We start from the raw sequence: 17913 nt of genomic DNA on the forward strand, positions 1-17913 counted from the left end.
GTGTCTCATATGACCTTGTTATTTGTACACGCTGTGACTATACAAATCACAACATATAAATAGGAAATTGTTGGCATTATTTTGTCACTCATTGGGAGCAGTATGCTACCTGGAGCCACTTACTTCCAGTCTTTGTGCTAAGCTAAGCTAGCGGGGGCTGCATCAGAGTTGCGGCACGCACAGAGATGAAAAAGGTATGTATCTAACTCTGGGGGATACCGTGAATAAGCTAAAGTCCCAAAAAGTCGGCGTTTTCCTTTAAACAGTGTTAATAAGTCAGAATGCATGAAATGGCTTTAAACCCCCCTTTAACTCTTTCACCGCCAGCGTTTTTTAAAAAAGTTGCCAGCCAGCGCCAGCGTTTTTCATGATTTTCACCAAAGTTTAATGCCTTCCAGAAAATGTTCTTCTTCAAATATATAAACATAAAATATACCAAATGAAAGAACAGACCCTCTGCTTTCAAACAAAAAATCGTTTCATCCTACCTTCAGTGGTTCTTTTGTAATCAGCTTTTGAATATTGGTAGGTTTTTTTAAAAACACCACATTTTGAGCAAAAAGCAGAGATAATTCCATTTTTGTGACGGACTTTTCATAAAGATCCCATTCAGAGCGATCTTTAAAACAGACACGGACATGCAGCCGCTTGCCATAGGGCAATACTTCCGGGTTTAAAAAGTTGCGGTGGATAATAGCGGTATTGCGGAAAGACGAAAAATCTCGTCATTGGCGGGGAAGCGTTTTCTCTTAATTGACGAGATATCTCGTCAATGGCGGTGAAAGAGTTAAATATAAATACTTCGTTATAGAACATTACACAAACCCACTGTATATATAAATGTATATAAAAACAAAGAATATATAAACATTGCCTCCCAAATTTATAAATCAGTAGACAAGGCTTCTCATACCATCATGCATGTTTGTTTTTTTTGCTTTCTCCCCATTTCCCATTCACTAACCTGTACTGTCTATTCAATCAGTGAAAACCGAGAAGAAGACTGTGCAGTTCAGTGAAGACATCCAGGTAGAGACGATTGAACCAGAACCAGAGCCCGTCTATATCGATGAGGTGAGTCAGCCAGCATGTGTTTCATCTGGCATTAGCATTCAAACACGCACTTTACAACTACATAAAAGTATGACCACAGTGATATACACCGAGGTATCACAAAGACTCTAAAATAAAGTTTCTTGCTCTTGAAGTGTCATGCAGTCTGGTTTATTATTCTTCATCCTTTGTCTTTTTTTTTCCTGCAGGAGAAAATCGATCAGCTGCTTCAGATGATCCAGAGTGCAGACCCAACCGATGACCAGTCAGATTCCTGTGAGCTTCTGCAGCTAGAGGGTGAGTCTGAATTCACTAAATCCACTGTTGATTTTTGTGTGAAAATTGTAAAGTCATCATCGTTGGTTTTCTCTCCCTAACTAGCTGCATGCAATCAGATGGGGCCCCTCATTGATCAGAAATTGGAGGAGATAGACAGGTATTCAACATTTCCAGCTGCATATTAAAAAAGGGCATAAACCTTTCAGTTATATGTAGTGAACTGTACAAATGCACACACTGTTCTCTACACATCATAAATGTCTCCCGTTTGCTTTCAGAAAACACTCAGAACTGTCCGAACTTAACGTGAAGGTCATGGAAGCGCTGTCTCTCTATGCTAAGCTGATGAATGAAGACCCAGTGTATGCTATGTATGCTAAACTACAGAGCCAGCAATACTACATGCAGCAGACACCCAATGCTTCCCAACAGGTGACATCCTGCAAACGTTAGCTGTGAACGCATCTCAGATTAGTTTATTACTCGAAGGAAGGAAGAAATAAGTAGTTATATAAGTTAATGATTTTATAATGCTTATAATGTATAGATCATTCTATGAAAATATGACCTTGATCTCTTTAATATTAACTAAGACCATTTCAACACTGAAATCAATGATTAAAATCAAACTTTAGCCTGGATTTCACAGACAGAGTCTCTTTTTTTTTTTTTTTTTTACATTATTTTTACACCAGAATATCATATTTAAGAGTATGCATGTATTTTCAGGTGTACCCTGGCCAGCCCACTGGAGGGCAGTATGCAATGGGTAGCACAGGTGTACCCGTTTACAATGTTCCAATGGAGCAGCTCACTGCAATGAATCAAACAGGAACACCAATGGCCGGACAGCCAGCTCCCGGGTAACCACACAAATTAAATTTTGCATGTTGTTTGGTTAACAATTGCATTATGTGTAACAAATCAAGGATTTATGGATTTAATTTTGTATATTTATATATTTATTAGTGACGTCCATATGTACATGGGCCAGCCTCCAGTGTACAGCCCCGCCCCAGGAAGCCTTCCCCCAGCTGATATTCAGTCCTACCAAAACCCAGCTAACGCTCCAATGACCCAGACTCCCGGTAACGCCGTGCCCTCCACCCAGAGCCTCCCACCTACAACAGACCACCAACAGACCCACTACCCCGAGAGAGCTCTGTTATAGGACCCACAGAGACTGACAGACACGCACACCTACGGTCATAAATAACGTTTAGTTTAAAAGAAACGCAGAAATGCAAGGAAATCTCCTAGATTGTTTTCTTCTTTTCTTTAGACACTACAAACATACACAGAGACACTGATTCTCATCATGAAATGATATGCAGAGTGTTGACTACTAACTGGTTGTGTTCTCAGAAAGCAGATTAATTGATCCTTTACATTCTACAAAAAAAATTCAGTTTAAGTGAAGAAAAACACGAAGTTAAATGGCAAAATCGTAGTAATTCATGACTGGAATTTTCTTACAGGATAAACACAAGAGTGCATGTTTGTGTTGTATATACATTACAAGTGTAGCTCCTTTATAGTCCAGTGTTTGTCACAATGGGTCCTGTAGGGGAGGTCATCATTGTTTGAATGAGTGTACTGTGTGTCTGTGAGAGAGTTTGGGTCGACTGAAGTCATGTCACCTCTCCTCCAGAACCGTGTAGCGAAACACTGCCACAGACTTGACAGTGGCCCATCACCCCAATGTCTTTAAGCTCACTACTCAGTGTTAAACCGATTGTTTTAGTGCATTTTATTTATATTTTCATTGTTGTTTTGCTGTTTTAATTGACAGTACATTAATAGAAGGATGTAATATTCTGCCTATGTGCAGATGTGTATATATGAGAACTCACTTCTGTCTTTCGAACGTCACGTTTAAAGCAGCTGCTTGTTCCGTAGAAAGGGCACATGGGAAGGTGGGTAGTAATACTACCCCACGTCATGCACTTTTAATTTACCCCTTTCACTTTCCTAATTTAAAGCGTGTCAAAAGTTACTTATATCATTTCGATTCAAAAACTAGAACGGTATTAATTGTAACCCTACCGTAACCGTTCCAGGTAACTTGTATTTGTAATATTCCTCAGAATGTCTACCAGGAATGAGTTTAAAGGAGGTATAAATTCTCTGTAGCTTATATTGAACGACTGATTTAACCTCATGTTTGTAGGCCCCGGCAAGGGCTGAACCCACACTACAAAAAACTGACTGGCTCATATGCCATCCGTTCAGACAAGTAAGCTCACATCTCGGTCTCTATGTAGCTACAGTGTTATCCGAGTAGTTGTTGACCTTTCATAGAGAACATTCGGGAAAATTGGAACCCTGGGACCATGAGCCAGTTCTAATGTAAGACCTTATTTGCACACAGAAATGATAATCCTTACATAAACCTTATCCACAGGGAAAATGACTGTTTTTGGTGTATCCGTTCTGTTTAATGTACCCGGTTGTTTGTATGTACTATTTTAATCATCTTATTACTTATTAGTATTCACAATAAAACTAGGCCAAATGTACAGCACAGATTGTGTCTCGTGATTATGCGTCATTTGTGTTTTGTTTTTGGGGGGAATACATTTTAGATGGTTAATTGTTTATTGGTTTAAGTCTGCATTAAATGTTTTCACCCTAAGAATATCTGTAACAGGTGTCTCCAACCCTGCTCCTGGAGGGCTACCGTCCTGCAGTTCAAACCCTGCTCCAGGACACCTGTCTGTACTAATCAAGCATCCCTGAACACTTTGATTGACTGCTTGAGCTGTGTTTGATTGGGGTTGGAGTTAAAATCTGCAGGATGTAGCCCTCCAGGAGACACCCAAACTATAAACTTGTGGGCTCCAAAGCATTTAAAATTTGCATTTGGAAGATTCAAGCATTATTAAGTCTCTCACCAATACAGAACAATTTTTGATCATTTTGCACTCAAACATCTCACCAGCTTTTAGGCTGTGAGATAGACTAAGGGTGTTTTCACACCTAGTTCGTTTGAGCCCTCCAAACGCTCTCAGAGCAGTTCAGGGTGTATATGTGAACAAACCAAGTGATCTCAGACCCCCCTAAAGGGGCCCAAAAGCGAACCGAACTCAGACCACGTCTGGAGGTGGTCTGAGTACGGTTCGCTTTTGGGTTCTTTTGTAGTTCGATTTCTTTTTGATATGTGAAATCAATGAGGTCCCGGTCCGTTTCGCGTATGGTTCGACATTGTATCAAAATAAACTGCTGCACAGAAAGCTGGGGTCTGAGTTCTTATGAAGTTGTGATGTGAACAAGAAAGGGTCTTAGATCACTTCAGTTTTGAAGAGGACTAAAAAAAGAACTGGGTCCTCTTTTGAGTCCACTATATTGTGAACACCAAAAGGACTGAGGTCACATTCGGCTAGTTCCTTTTCTGGCTCACTTTAAGTGAACTCGGTTTGGTTCTTTTAAAATGAACTATATGTGAAAACACCCTAAGGCCTTTCCCCAAATGGCGCACTTCATGTGCACTTGTGGTTTTGTGCGCATGTCTGTTTAATTACACAAGACTACATCGTGTCCCACTGGTCATTTTAGGTTTCAAATGGGTGCTCATGGGCTCCCCATTTTCGGTCGATATGTGCGATTGTGGCCCTGTCCCAAATGGCGCACTCCGGACTTGTGGACTTCCTTAGAGTCCACACTTTGATGACATCATGTAGTGCAGACCTTAAGGACTCTTGATGCTAGTCTACGAGGGTGTACAGGAGTCATATTTTGGGACAGACTGGAGTGTCACACCGGAAATAGGAAGAGAAGTTGCCCATCAGTGTGAACTCTTCCTATCCATCGTCTCATTGGTCTGATTGCTCTTTTGCAAGGACTTCTGGTTTGGTAAAGTGCGTGAAGCCTGCAACAGTGCGGGCTTCACTGAAGACAGCATCAAAGGGTCAAAGAGGGCGTTGATGAGCACACTTCGGAGCATAAAAATGACAGATGGGGCACCCTACGGACTCTTAGACTAAGCCAGCATGTGCAATTTAAGGCCCACAAGACTGAAAGTACACATAAAGTCCGCATTTTGGGACAGGGCCTGCAGAAATCTTCCCGGCAGTCAAAGTGCTGTTACGTCATAAAACTGTGGACTAGTATGAAGACCATCGCTGCATCCGAAACCACTTACTTGTATACTATATACACTCTTTAAATGGCTGGGTTGTGTTTGAAAATATTGGACAGAACACACTGCTGGGTTTTTTTTTTTACTTAATGTTTATTAGTTTTTAACAAAAAAAACATACACATTAAAGGGATAGTTCGGCCAAAAATGATATTAAACCCATGATTTACTCACCCCCAAAATGTCAGAGTTGCATATGTCCATCGTTTTTCAGACAAACACATTTTCGGATATTTTATAAAATTGTATAGATCTTTCAGTTGATTAAATGTAATGTTACGGGGTTCCACCCATAGTCCACGACCTTCAAGTCCAAAAAAAGTGCGTCCATCCTTCACAAATTAAATCCAAATGGCTCCAGGATGATAAACAAAGGTCTTCTGAGGGTAATCCACGCGGTGTTGTTGTAGAAATATCCATATTTAAAACTTTATTAATGAAAATAAATACTTTCCGGTAACGCCACCATCTTAGTCATTCAGGATGAGAGCTTACGCAGCTTACGGAGGTTTCTCTGCTGCTGCTCTGTGCCCCCACCCTCCGAATTTGTCATACGTCACTAAGAAAAGTGCGTACACTACGCTAATACTCTCTCCTGAATACAGAGGAGTCTAAGATGGCGGCGCTACCGGAAGGTAGTTAATTACGTTAATAAAACTTTAAATATGGATATTTCTACAACAACACCGCACGGATTACCCTCAGAAGACCTTTGTTTATCATCCTGGAGCCGTTTGGATTTAATTTGTGAAGGATGGACGCACTTTTTTTGGAATTGAAGGTCGTGGACTATGGGTGGACCCCGTAACATTACATTTAATCAACTGAAAGATCTAAAACATTTTCTAAAATATCTGAAAATGTGTTTGTCTGAAAAACGATGGACATATGCAACTCGGACAGCTTGGGGGTGAGTAAATCATGGGTTTAATATCATTTTTGGCCGAACTATCCCTTTAACACAGATAAAGGGGAAAAAACAGACATAAAAATAATAGAAAAAATACATAATAAAAAAAAAGGAAACAAAATTGCTGGGTTATTATTCCCCATGGTTGCATAACAACAACCCAATATTGAGTCATTTTTAACCCAGCATGTGTTCTGTCCAGTATTTACCCATTATGCGTCAAATACAACGCCAGCCATTTTTAGAGAGTAGTAGGCGAAAAGCAGTAGGCAAGGGGAGTAGTATGTTCGAATTCATAGGGTGCGTCCAAACACCTACTCTTACCCACTTTTGAGAGCGCGTGCATGCGACAGGAAGAAAGTGCACAGTGACTGTACTATGTCTTAAAACTGACAAAGTGTAGTGCCCTTAAACGCAAACTAAACCCGCTGCATGAAGTCAAACAAGCCTAATGGCTCACTAGTATGACAAGGTTTGTCATGTGATGTATCAACGGATGTAGTACGTCTGAATTTTGTTCACACTGTATAGAATGTACTATTAATGTTTTAATGGTTGATGAGTAGGTACTTTATCAAATTAACTTACTGTTACACAATGCAGTTTCGGATGTAGGCCGTGTTTGGGACAGGAGCTAAACATGATTGAAAAAGGGGAGGAGCGTCTCTATATGCCCCGCATATAACTTCCTGTTTCAATGGAAATTGCATCAACGCATCAAACAATGCTGTACATTTCAGTGCATCTTAGTGGGTCTTTAAGGCACTCTTTAGTTTAGTTGGGATTGACATTCATTAACGTTCAGTCTGTTTATTTAACATTCAGTAAACAGACAGAGGTTCCCTTGCCGTGAGTGTACTACAACATGTATTATGCTTCACATAAAATAGGTTACCATGTTTAGCTACCAAGGTTAATGCTGGCCTGTCTGCTAACAGGATAAAATATAACACACAAATCCACAGAGATACACGTTTCACACACCATCTTTAAAGAAATTTAAAAAAAAAAGTACTGAAACCGAATCTAGCTGTGTTTTCTCTGTAACAATAATTGTAATGTTTTACACTGATGCCTCTTTTTTCCTACCATAACTCTATAAAAAAAAAAACGTGACCACTTCATTACTGCAGCCATAAAAGAACAGAAGTAGAGTGCAGTGTAAGCAGTGGACAGAGGGACAGAGTCCAGTACGTGTAGTCATTCAGCCGTGAGGGACATGTAGTAGATGTGTACAGATTCACTGAAGATTCATACCGCCAAAATGCCTTCTGGAAATATCATCAAACTCATTCTGTATGAGGTGCTGCAGTTTGCGTGTCTCTGTATCCCTGTGTTCGTAGTCATGGAGCGTTTTGGCTCTCTCATTCGATTGGTTAAGTCCAGTAACACGGCATACTGGCTGGTGGTGGCGGCCTCTGTGGCTTATGTGGCGTCTGTAACCCTGTTTGTCTGGGTGCCTTTAAAGTACTTGACCCTGAAGACACAACGATTCTCAGAAGTGACCAACTGGTGAGTAGGTCTCAGTACTGTATTAAAAATCAATTGTATCATGGGACCAGATTATCTGGATGAAAAAACATTCATCTTTCACGCTGTATTTATTCTCATATCATGTTTTTCAAGCAAATATTGTGTGCAGTTATCAAATACCTAAACCTTATTTCTCCTACAGGAAGCCTGTTACACTTGTATATGTGGTGCTTAGCACTTTACCATGCTTCGCTATCATCATATCCAGCTCCAAGGTATTACGTTGTACATTTGTAAACTACTGTATGAACTGGAATCCATATTAATTAATATACTATTTAAAAATAAATGTTACTTAATGAGTATGGATCTTTCCTTGGGTTACCTTTCTTATTGCACCTTTATAGGACTATAATAAAATCTGAAACAGAAACTGGGATACATCTGGTCTGAGATACTCAGTAACCTGGTGAAGAACAGAAGATTTACTATTAACCAAAGAGATGGTCTATTATAGTTTAAGGAATGTTGTTGCTTCTGTATTGCAGCCATTTTAAAGGAATAGACAATTTTCTTAAAAAAAAAATCCAGATAATTTACTCACTACCATGTCATCCAAAATTTTGATGTCTTTCTTTGTTCAGTCGAGAAGAAATTATGTTTTTTTGAGGAAAACATTGCAGGATTTTTCTCATTTTAATGGATTTCAATGGACACCAACACTTAACTCAACACGTAACAGTTTTTTTTCAACTGAGTTTCAAAGGACTCTAAACGATCCCAAACGAGGCATAAGGGTCTTATCTAGTGAAACGATTGTTTTTGACAAGAAAAATAAAAAATATGCTCTTTTAAACCACAACTTCTTGTCTAGGTCCTTTCCTGCGTGACCTAACGTAAATGCATAGTGATGTAGAGAGGTCACGTGTTACATATGTGAAACGCACATTTGTGGACCATTGTAAACAATAAACTGGCACAAAGACATTAATTAGTATCATTCGACATACAACAACGTCGGAACGGTCCTCTTTCTCCACACTTGTAAACACTGGGGCGTAGTTTTGCATTCGTCCTCTGTGACCTCTTGACGTATTGCGTGGGGTCACGCTGGCGCATCACGACCGGATCTAGACGAGAAGTTGTGCTTTAAAAGTGCATATTTTTCGTTTCGCTAGATAAGACCCGTATGCCTCGTTTGGGATCGTTTAGAGTCCTTTGAAACTCCATTGAAAAAAACTGTTAAGTGTTGAGTTAAGTATTAAATGTTGGGCTCTATTAAAGTCCATTAAAATGAGAAAAATCCTGCAATGTTTTCCTCAAAAAACATAATTTCTTCTCGATTGAACAAAGAAAGACATCAACATTTTGGATGACATGGTGGTGAGTAAATGATCTGGATTTTTCTTTTAAGAAAATTGAATATTCCTTTAAGGCTCAGATTAAACCTAATTTTTTAGGCGTTTAATCAGTGTGCCTTATTTCGATTGGTTGCTCAGCATTTATTTGGTTTGAACCACAAAATACGTGATTTCCATTCCAGTGGGTCCAGGGTCTGAAGGGGTTAAAATGATGTGAGCTCTTAGTTTAAAATGTACATTAACTATAAATTAAAAATTGCTCATGATAACAAATACCTTGTCATTGGTCTATTTGTGTTTCTATAGCTCAGTGGTAAATCTTTGCATTAGCAATGCAAAAGGTTGTGGGTTCAATCCAAGGAACACACTTACTGGTAAAATGTAAACCTTGTAATGCACCTTAGGTTCATAAATATAATTTGGATTTATTTGGTACCTCAGACATATCATAAAAATCTGACTTTTTCATGTTTAAGTGCTACAATTGGGTCCCCAGTGCTTCTATCAACCTAAAAAATGTGAAAATAACAACAACCCAGTAACTTAGTTTTGATAAACCATTCTCTGCAAGCATGTAAAAAATAGCTCATTGAAATTTGGCTCCCCTTGTGATGTCAGAAGGTGATAATCCCGCCCCTTGATCTGCACTATCCAACCACGGCACTGCCATTTAGTGCAGAGATCAGCTCATTTGCATTTAAAAGGACACACCCCAAAATGGCCCATTTTTGCTCACACCTACAAACTGTCCATTTTAACATGCCATAATAAATTATCTATATGATATTTTGAGCTAAAACTTCACATATGACACCAAAGATTTATTTGACATCTTAAAAAAGTCTTGTGAAATGTCCCCTTTAATGTTTTCCTTCTTGTCTTTCCTTCTGGACTATTTGTGGTTGTGCAGGTTCAGGTTGATGCAGGGATTTATTATGACAGCTTCACTGAGCTTCCTGTCTCATTGGTCCTCTTCTGCCTCATTTGTGTGGACATAGTGGAGCGAATTCGCCCTCTTCGTCTGACAGGACAGGGTAAGAGATAACAGACAATATCTGTCTATCTATCGGATGTCCTATTTTTATATCCCCTGTCTATCAATCTATCTAAAGTTGTGTACTATTTGTATCTTTAAAAGAAAATGCATTAGGGTCGGAGTTTGAGATGCGGGGGCCGGTGCTGACTCACTTGCAGCAGGTAACATCAGTCTCTGCACAGCTGCAGGCTAATGGTGGGGACGGTGACACATCCGGTAGATCACCGGTGGGGAACGGTTCACCATCGGGTCGTTGGGGAAATGCAGACATGAGCAGCATTTCTCGCAGCAGCAGCGCGGCCTATCTGTATTCCTCTCACTATCGATCAGGCCCTTTTCGGTTTATCTGGATCCAGGACCCTCGGCACAACGTCTGTGTGGCCAGCTTCATGTTCTGGTTTGATACGGTGGAAATGGTGAGGGTGGCCGGGATTTATTCGGTCTATTACTCAGCCTGGGTCTTCCCTATCTACATACTGGCTTATCTGTCTATCCTACGTGTAGTAATAACTCCCAACAGTCCTTTGCTGGCATCACTAAGTGTTCTCAGTCAAGATTTGCCTTTTCTGGTGGTACGCATATGCCTGGTGGTAATTTTTGGTTATGTTACTCCTGTGCTGTACATATTGAAAAACATCCTCGTAACTGTATCTTTTGTGTATTTTGTTTTGATGACTAAATTAAAGTGGCTGAACAGAGGAAGCATGTTTTGAGGAAATTGTGGAGATTGGTTTGTATAGTAAGTGCAGCGGCAGATACAGATTTATAGAAGTTCAATGTTAATACATATACCTGTATTTCTAAACTGTAAATATGTTTTACTTTCACAATGAAAGTGTATATTTTCCTAACATATTTTTGTATAGATGGCTGAAACTATACAACAGCATAAATACCTGTATGTTATTGTTTTTATGCAAGGATTTAGTATTTATTGAAAAACGGATACTGGTAAATGCTGTATGTGTGAGTCTATTGCTTGTTTTTTTTTCTATGCATGAAAAATCTGTAGATTTTTACATTGATCTAACAACAACAACAATGTATATATTAAACATTTTACATAAAGTTTGTTTTTCTATTTGGTTAATATAATGCTAGTTACAAACACCATCTTGTGTGTTTCGAATCACAAGTTTGCATTAAAATGTTATCAAACATGATAGACATATTTGGTGTGATGTGTGAGTGGAGGGCTCTGAGCTCAAAATTTTATCCTGAACCCAAAGTCCCCCCTCCCCTCCTTAACTGGGATGTATACCAGCTGAAAGTGAGGTGTTGGGGTGCAGTCAAAACTGTTATGGAGAGACAGGGGCGTTGCTAGACGTAAAGCTCTACTGGGGCACAGGCCCCCAATTTTTTGCTGACTTTTTTTGAAAGCCTGCTGTGTGCGAGAAGTGTGCAACACTTCTATACAATGTAATCTTCATCATACCTAACATTATTAACATGTTTGAAAGCATAAATGGCATAAAATGTTTGGAAATAATGACAGCAGAGAAATATTTTCTACATTATACAATGATAGCAATGATTAATAACTTATTTTTACAAGAATTTTATGACTGCTATAGTAAATAATCTCAGTCATAGTTACTGCTAACTATTAGTAAACTAAATATTAATTTCATATCTCAAAATACAGAACAGTATAACACATACATCTGTTGATTTTTTCAGCAACAATGCAATTCTATAGACTTGACAGAGGTTTTCCTCTGTTTGAGACCTGACAGGGTGAGACTGTAGTTTGTCTTCTTACCTCACTTAAACTCATCATCTCTCCTTTCTTCTTCCCTTTCCCTGCTTTGCACAAAACACTTCTGATGTCCATCTACAGAAGCCAATAATGATCGAATCAAAATAAGATTAGCAATATTATTTAGAAACTTACTTTAGTTTCGTTATGGCTTCATAAGCACTCGCGTGGCGTCACCTTTTGAATGCGGTTGTGCGCGGTGAACGCAAACGGGCGCGGCCATGGATACGTGCGTGCACGCGTCAATGCGACTGCTTCATCGCTTTTACAAGCCTAAATTGGGTAACTACTTTGCATAAAGATCCGTTTTTGCCGCGATTGTCTTTTTAAAGGAATACACTAGTTAACTGCTAAAATTTAAACTTGACATTAACACCGGGGCACAAAAGATTTACACTGGGGCACGTGCCCCAGTAAAAGAGGTCTAGCGACGCCCCTGTGGAGAGAGGTGAGGGACGGCTATACAATCTTGAGTTTTTGCCTTTAATCAACATTTTCATGTGTATTGTGGCCATTTCAAGTCAAACTTAAGGAGTGACATAACATCACCCAACAACAATGTAGGGGTGAGAGGGGTACAAACTACCGCAGGGTTAATTGTAACACGGCTACTTTAAATTTTTATACAGGGCTGAGCAATCTGTGCTTTTGGTCTTTTTCTGTGAATTTGTGAAAAGTTTTGATGTGTTTTGGTTAAGATATTTAACGAAGAGTGTTCTGGAGGCATGAAAGTAAATTTCTTCATCTTATGTTTTTTTTATTTCTGAGTTGGGTGTGTAAGTCACCAAATCCACCCTTATATTATTTTAATCACTGTTTTGTTACCTAAAACATAACACCATTTTGAAACCATTTTGAATGTCAGTAACTCTGAGTAACTTATAGCTGGGATTGAAAAAATTTTTACAGAGCGGGGTTAGTTGTAACACAGTGTTACAATTAAGCCTCAGGTATACAATGATAATGAAATGAATGCATTGTAAATGCTATTCATCAAAATGATAACTGTTAATACAATATCAGGGGAAATAACTTACAATTAGATTTTTTTGTTTTAATTGTGCAACCTTTTAAAAAATGTATTTATATGCATTGATGCATAATACAAAGATGGTTAGATGAAGGATTATGGATGGATAGATATCCACCTAGTATATAGACGGTTTCATCGGACGCACCTGATACACGTCTGGATCCGAACCTTACTTCCGGTTTCGTTTTTTTAATGGTCTGACTAGTTACTAAACTGATCTCTTGAACAAATGCCTCGTCGAAAATAACAAATGTTTTGTTTTCCTAGGTAATCTATGTGTTGTTTTTTTGCTTGTTATATAAATAAACTACGTTTAAAGAACGTTGTTGTTATTTATTCTTACCGGAGTTTACCGGAAGTTACGTGCAGACCGCGACAGCCGCTTGTTTATGTTGTTACTGCTGAAACGGTCTATAGACAGAATTTTATTGAATTATTTGTGTTTAAACAACATTTTCTAGCAGGTGTTACAACAAATCCTCTGTTATTCCTATGGGATAAGTTCATTTATAAAACGGCCAGGGCAGTTCTGGTTCTTCATTATGATTGGTTGAAACGCGTTCTAAGCCGTGATAAAATACCCCGGTAAACCCAAGGTTCAGACCGCATTAAATAAGTATCACTGCGCCACTGTTGCTGCGTACTGATTTATGAAAATAAACACCACAGTCTTTAATCATATTTTTAATTTGTCTACAATTTCACAATTAATGGCGATATCCAGATAAATGTCAATAAATATTGTTGAGTCATCTGATCAATAAAGAGAAAACGCTCCCTGAGGAGTTTCTACCTCAAATTCATATTTCTCCTATCCACTGGGTGGCGGTCTTACCCAACTTAAACACTGACACATTCACTCTAAACTAAAAACACCATGAAAATAACTTGTACCAACAAGGCCTGCACATTGGCTTGGTTTTGTCAACTTGAAACTAATCCTGTAACCCTGAGTTTGTTTAACCATTTTCATGGTACAGGCCCCTGATCTCTTACAAAAGTTCTTCACAAAAACTGAATTATCTCTGCTTTTAGCTGAAAATTTGAGAGATGATAAGAGAACAAATGAAGGTAGGATGAAACAGGTTTTTGTGTTGTTTGAAAGCAGATGGTCTGTTCTTTCATTTGATATTTTATGTTTATTTAAAGAAGATAATTTTTCTGTAAGGCATTAAACTAAAACTGGGCGGCAAGTTGCAACTTTGTTAAACGCTGATGGGGAAAGAGTTAAGCATGCTTCCAAGCTCATCACTTCAACAGCTGCACAATATAAATGTTAATGTATAAATTAGATGAATGTTGGTTTATAAAATAAACACCACAGTCTTAAATCATATTTTCATTGTGTCTTTGCTGCGTCTGTGTTGGTTGGGAACTGCGCTCTGTTTCAGTCACACTTGATTCTGAGGAACTATTTCGTTTGGTGGAAGGGTAATATTTGTACTGATATAATTACAACTTATTTGTGTTTTATTTTACGAAATCCTGCTATGCATATGAAGTAACCGTTTTATAAAAGCAATAAGCCCCGCAAAGCAGTGGGGTTACAATGCATTTTATAACAGCTAAGGGGGTTTAGGCACTCAGCTTTGCGTCGTGCCTAACAACGACCCTTAGCTCATTACCCACTGCTTCTTGGGGCTTATTGATTTATTACACTCTTGTCACTTTCGGTGTAATAGTATGATAATGGTAGGTCCCACAAACAAACTATAAGTGTTCATTTGTAGCACATTTGTAGATGTGTGTGCTGATTGTGTAACAAATGAGATTAATCGAACTTAAATATTTTTTCCAATGATAGAGCCAAAGTCAAAAAGCGCTCTCCCTTACTTTAAAAGACAAAGAGCCATGCCAAGACACATGAAAGATGTGACTATTTAAGGTTCCACCATCAAATACTATTCATTTTTGACCTAAAATGCATGTATTAGTATTGTGTTGTTAATTATGAACCCACTTTCTTTGGAGTTTCAAGTATACATTTTTTTACTATGTTACCTTTTTGTACCGTTTCTATTTTCTGCAAAGAAAAACATAATTTTTATTAGAAATTTGGCAGAAATGTTGTGGGTTGTTGACAGAAACAAGCAAAAAGTTAAAGTTTACCTAAACACACATAAATAGTAAATTTAGATAAAAGGAAAATAATCTTGAAGCTCTCGGTATATAGAGATCTTATTGCACTAATTGGTTGGACATGACCAAGAAAAACTTTTAAAATACACATTATGTTAAAATTCCCTTACATATTTAATTCTAATTTATTCAGTCAATCTCTTCTGAGACAAATCTGCATTCCTCCCGTCTGTGATCGATTACCTGGGTAGATCCACAACAGATGCGTAAAATGAAATGGCTTAAAACATTGTTTTACTGTAAAATTTATTTTTGTTAAATATAATTCAGATTTCCGTAACAGAAAACAAGTGTTTACAGTATCAGGTTGTATTTCTTAGGTTTTCACAACATATTTATGGTAAGAAAACAGCTAACCAATTAACAGGTTTTATTAAAGTTTTTTCATTCTTTTTTACAGTAATCTTTTTTTGGTGCTTCAGTGATAATTCATGATCTTTTTTGTGAAACCCCATCTATCTTATTACAGCACAACATTTTTGGAGATATTGGTAAGTGTTCAAGAAAAGACAATCAATGTGTCACACTATTGAATGCTGTTTCCTCCCAGCATATTCTCATCTAACCAAACCAAAAAAATTTATCTTTGAAAGGAGACATTAAAAATCCATCTCTGAGCGTGACTGAATGTTTCGCCTCGGCATGGCTCCCACTGATTTTGCAATAAAGCTTACAGTGGATATAAAAAGTCTTCACACCCCTGTTAAAATTGCAGGTTTTGTGAAAAAAAAATTAAACCAAGTTTTCCACCTTTATTATGAAATTGCAGTCTATTCAGTGGCAAGAAAAAGTATGTTAACCCCTATAATAAACTGGTTTTCTACAGTGATTTGCTATAAAATGTGATCTGATCCTCATAGGTCACAACAATAGACAAACACAATGTGCAAATAATGTTTAATGATGCATTATAATCTGATGATACCAAAGATGAACTTTAGTCATAATACCAAAATATATGTTTTGTGCAAAAAAACCTCACAGCACATAACCAAAAGAACACCATGCCCACAGTAAAGCATGGAGGTGGCAGCATCAGGCTGCTTTTCTTCAGCTGGGACTTGAGCTTTAAGCAGAGTGGGTGGAATAATAAATAGCTCCAAATAGCAGTCAAATTTGGCCCAAAACTTTAAGGCTTTTGCCAAAACACTTAAGAGGTATTTCACCTTTCAGCAACAAATGAATGGCCTCACCAAAACAATATCAAGGTTTTGGAATGGATATCAATGGTTTTGGAACAAGAGACCAGATATAAATCCCGAAATCATCGAAAATCTATGGCGTGATCTCAAGAGGGCTGTGCACAGGAAACACCCAACCGATTTGACATAGTTAGAATGGTTTTGCAAAGAAAAATGGCAAAATATTGCCACGTCAAGATGTGTAAAACAGATAAATGCTTACTCCTTAAGATTGAATGCTGTGATAAAATCGAAAGGTGCTTAAAGGGGACATATCTTGAAAATCTTACTTTTTCCCAGTGCTTCTAGAAAATGTGTAAAAGAACAACCCAGTAACTTGGTTTTGGTACACCATTCTCTGCAAGCATGTGAAAAAATACGTAATAGAAATTTTGCTCCCCTTGTGATGTCAGAAGGGGATCTTATTATAATAATACTGCCCGTTAATCTGCAACCATCAAACCACAGCATTGCCATTTAGTGCAGAGAAGAGGAGAAAATAACTGCGTTTCAATTACATCAAACCACCATTATGGCGATTTGTGTTTGAATTTTATAAGCTCATTTGCATTTTAAAGGACACACCCAAAAACGGCACATTTTTGCTCACACCTACAAAGTGGCAATTTTAACATGCTATAATAAATTATCTATATTGTATTTTGAGCTAGAACTTCACATATGTACTCTGGAGACACCCAAGGAACAGTATGTAGGATTGTGGCCAAAACTGGTATTGCAATCACAAAACTTGTGGCTAAAACTGGTACTGCAATCACACACAGCTGGTGGCCAATACACAGCAGGACAACATAAACATCAGTTGAGGGCTGCAACTCCACTTTTTAAATGACAATATCCTGGCCAGACCACTTTTGTCAGTGAGATAAGTATTTGAAATGAAAATGATTTCTTAATGTCTAGTGACATATCAGGGCCATTTTATGATTAATTGATATAAATTTCTTACAGTTCCTTTAAACTAAGTTTTACTTTGCACACATATACAACCTGGTTACTGTACAATTTTGCTTGCCATTGGATGGCAATGATTCTTATTGTTATTCACTTTAATTAATAGGTTGAAGTTTCTGAATTAAGGTGGAAAAGTTTTCAACGTGATTCATCTTTGTTTCATGTTTTAAATCACAAAAACCTGCAATTTTAACAGCGGTGTGCAGACCTTTTTAATCCACTGCAATTTTAATTCATTAATTTTTAAACTTAACAGTCAAAGAGTGAACAGATGCTGCAATGGAAATTGTATGAGCTCTCTCTCGCCTCCTCAGCAGGGGACAACAGAGGAAGAGGAGAAAGCAAGGGCAGACACAGATAAAGCGTACAGATAAAGGCGGCAGAAAAGAAGCAGAGAATGCTGTAAAGCTGTGTGGCCGGGAGTGCATTATAATTCAGGCTGTGTTTCTCCGGCTTCACTAGGAGCTCTAGCGGGTGGTTTAGCAACAGGGAGTGAGAAAAACAGAAATCAGCCAAGCAGGAGCCACATAAAGGACATAGCTTTGTAACTCAGAACACAGAGATAGTGAAAGACTG

General features: G+C 38.2%; 2 protein-coding genes across 2 annotated transcripts in view; both read left to right on the top strand.

Moving 5' to 3' along the window:
* Positions 1-3853, top strand: part of colec12 (collectin sub-family member 12) — a 49773-nt gene extending 45920 nt beyond the window's left edge. The window contains exons 18-23 of the mRNA XM_065276486.1: positions 986-1074; positions 1263-1350; positions 1435-1489; positions 1611-1764; positions 2062-2195; positions 2302-3853. Of these exons, the coding sequence (XP_065132558.1) occupies positions 986-1074; positions 1263-1350; positions 1435-1489; positions 1611-1764; positions 2062-2195; positions 2302-2503 (722 nt within the window). The 3' untranslated portion in view covers positions 2504-3853. The remainder of the gene's footprint in view (positions 1-985; positions 1075-1262; positions 1351-1434; positions 1490-1610; positions 1765-2061; positions 2196-2301) is intronic.
* Positions 3854-7090: 3237 nt separating this feature from the next.
* tmem236 (transmembrane protein 236) lies at positions 7091-11309 on the top strand. Its single transcript, XM_065276487.2, has 4 exons — positions 7091-7892; positions 8056-8128; positions 10125-10248; positions 10353-11309. The coding sequence occupies exons 1-4, from the start codon at positions 7609-7611 to the stop codon at positions 10961-10963; spliced, it is 1092 nt and encodes a 363-aa protein (XP_065132559.1). The 5' UTR covers positions 7091-7608; the 3' UTR covers positions 10964-11309.
* Positions 11310-17913: the final 6604 nt, after the last annotated feature.

This window comes from Paramisgurnus dabryanus, chromosome 6, assembly GCF_030506205.2.
Source record: "Paramisgurnus dabryanus chromosome 6, PD_genome_1.1, whole genome shotgun sequence".
NCBI classification, from domain to species: Eukaryota; Metazoa; Chordata; class Actinopteri; order Cypriniformes; family Cobitidae; genus Paramisgurnus; species Paramisgurnus dabryanus.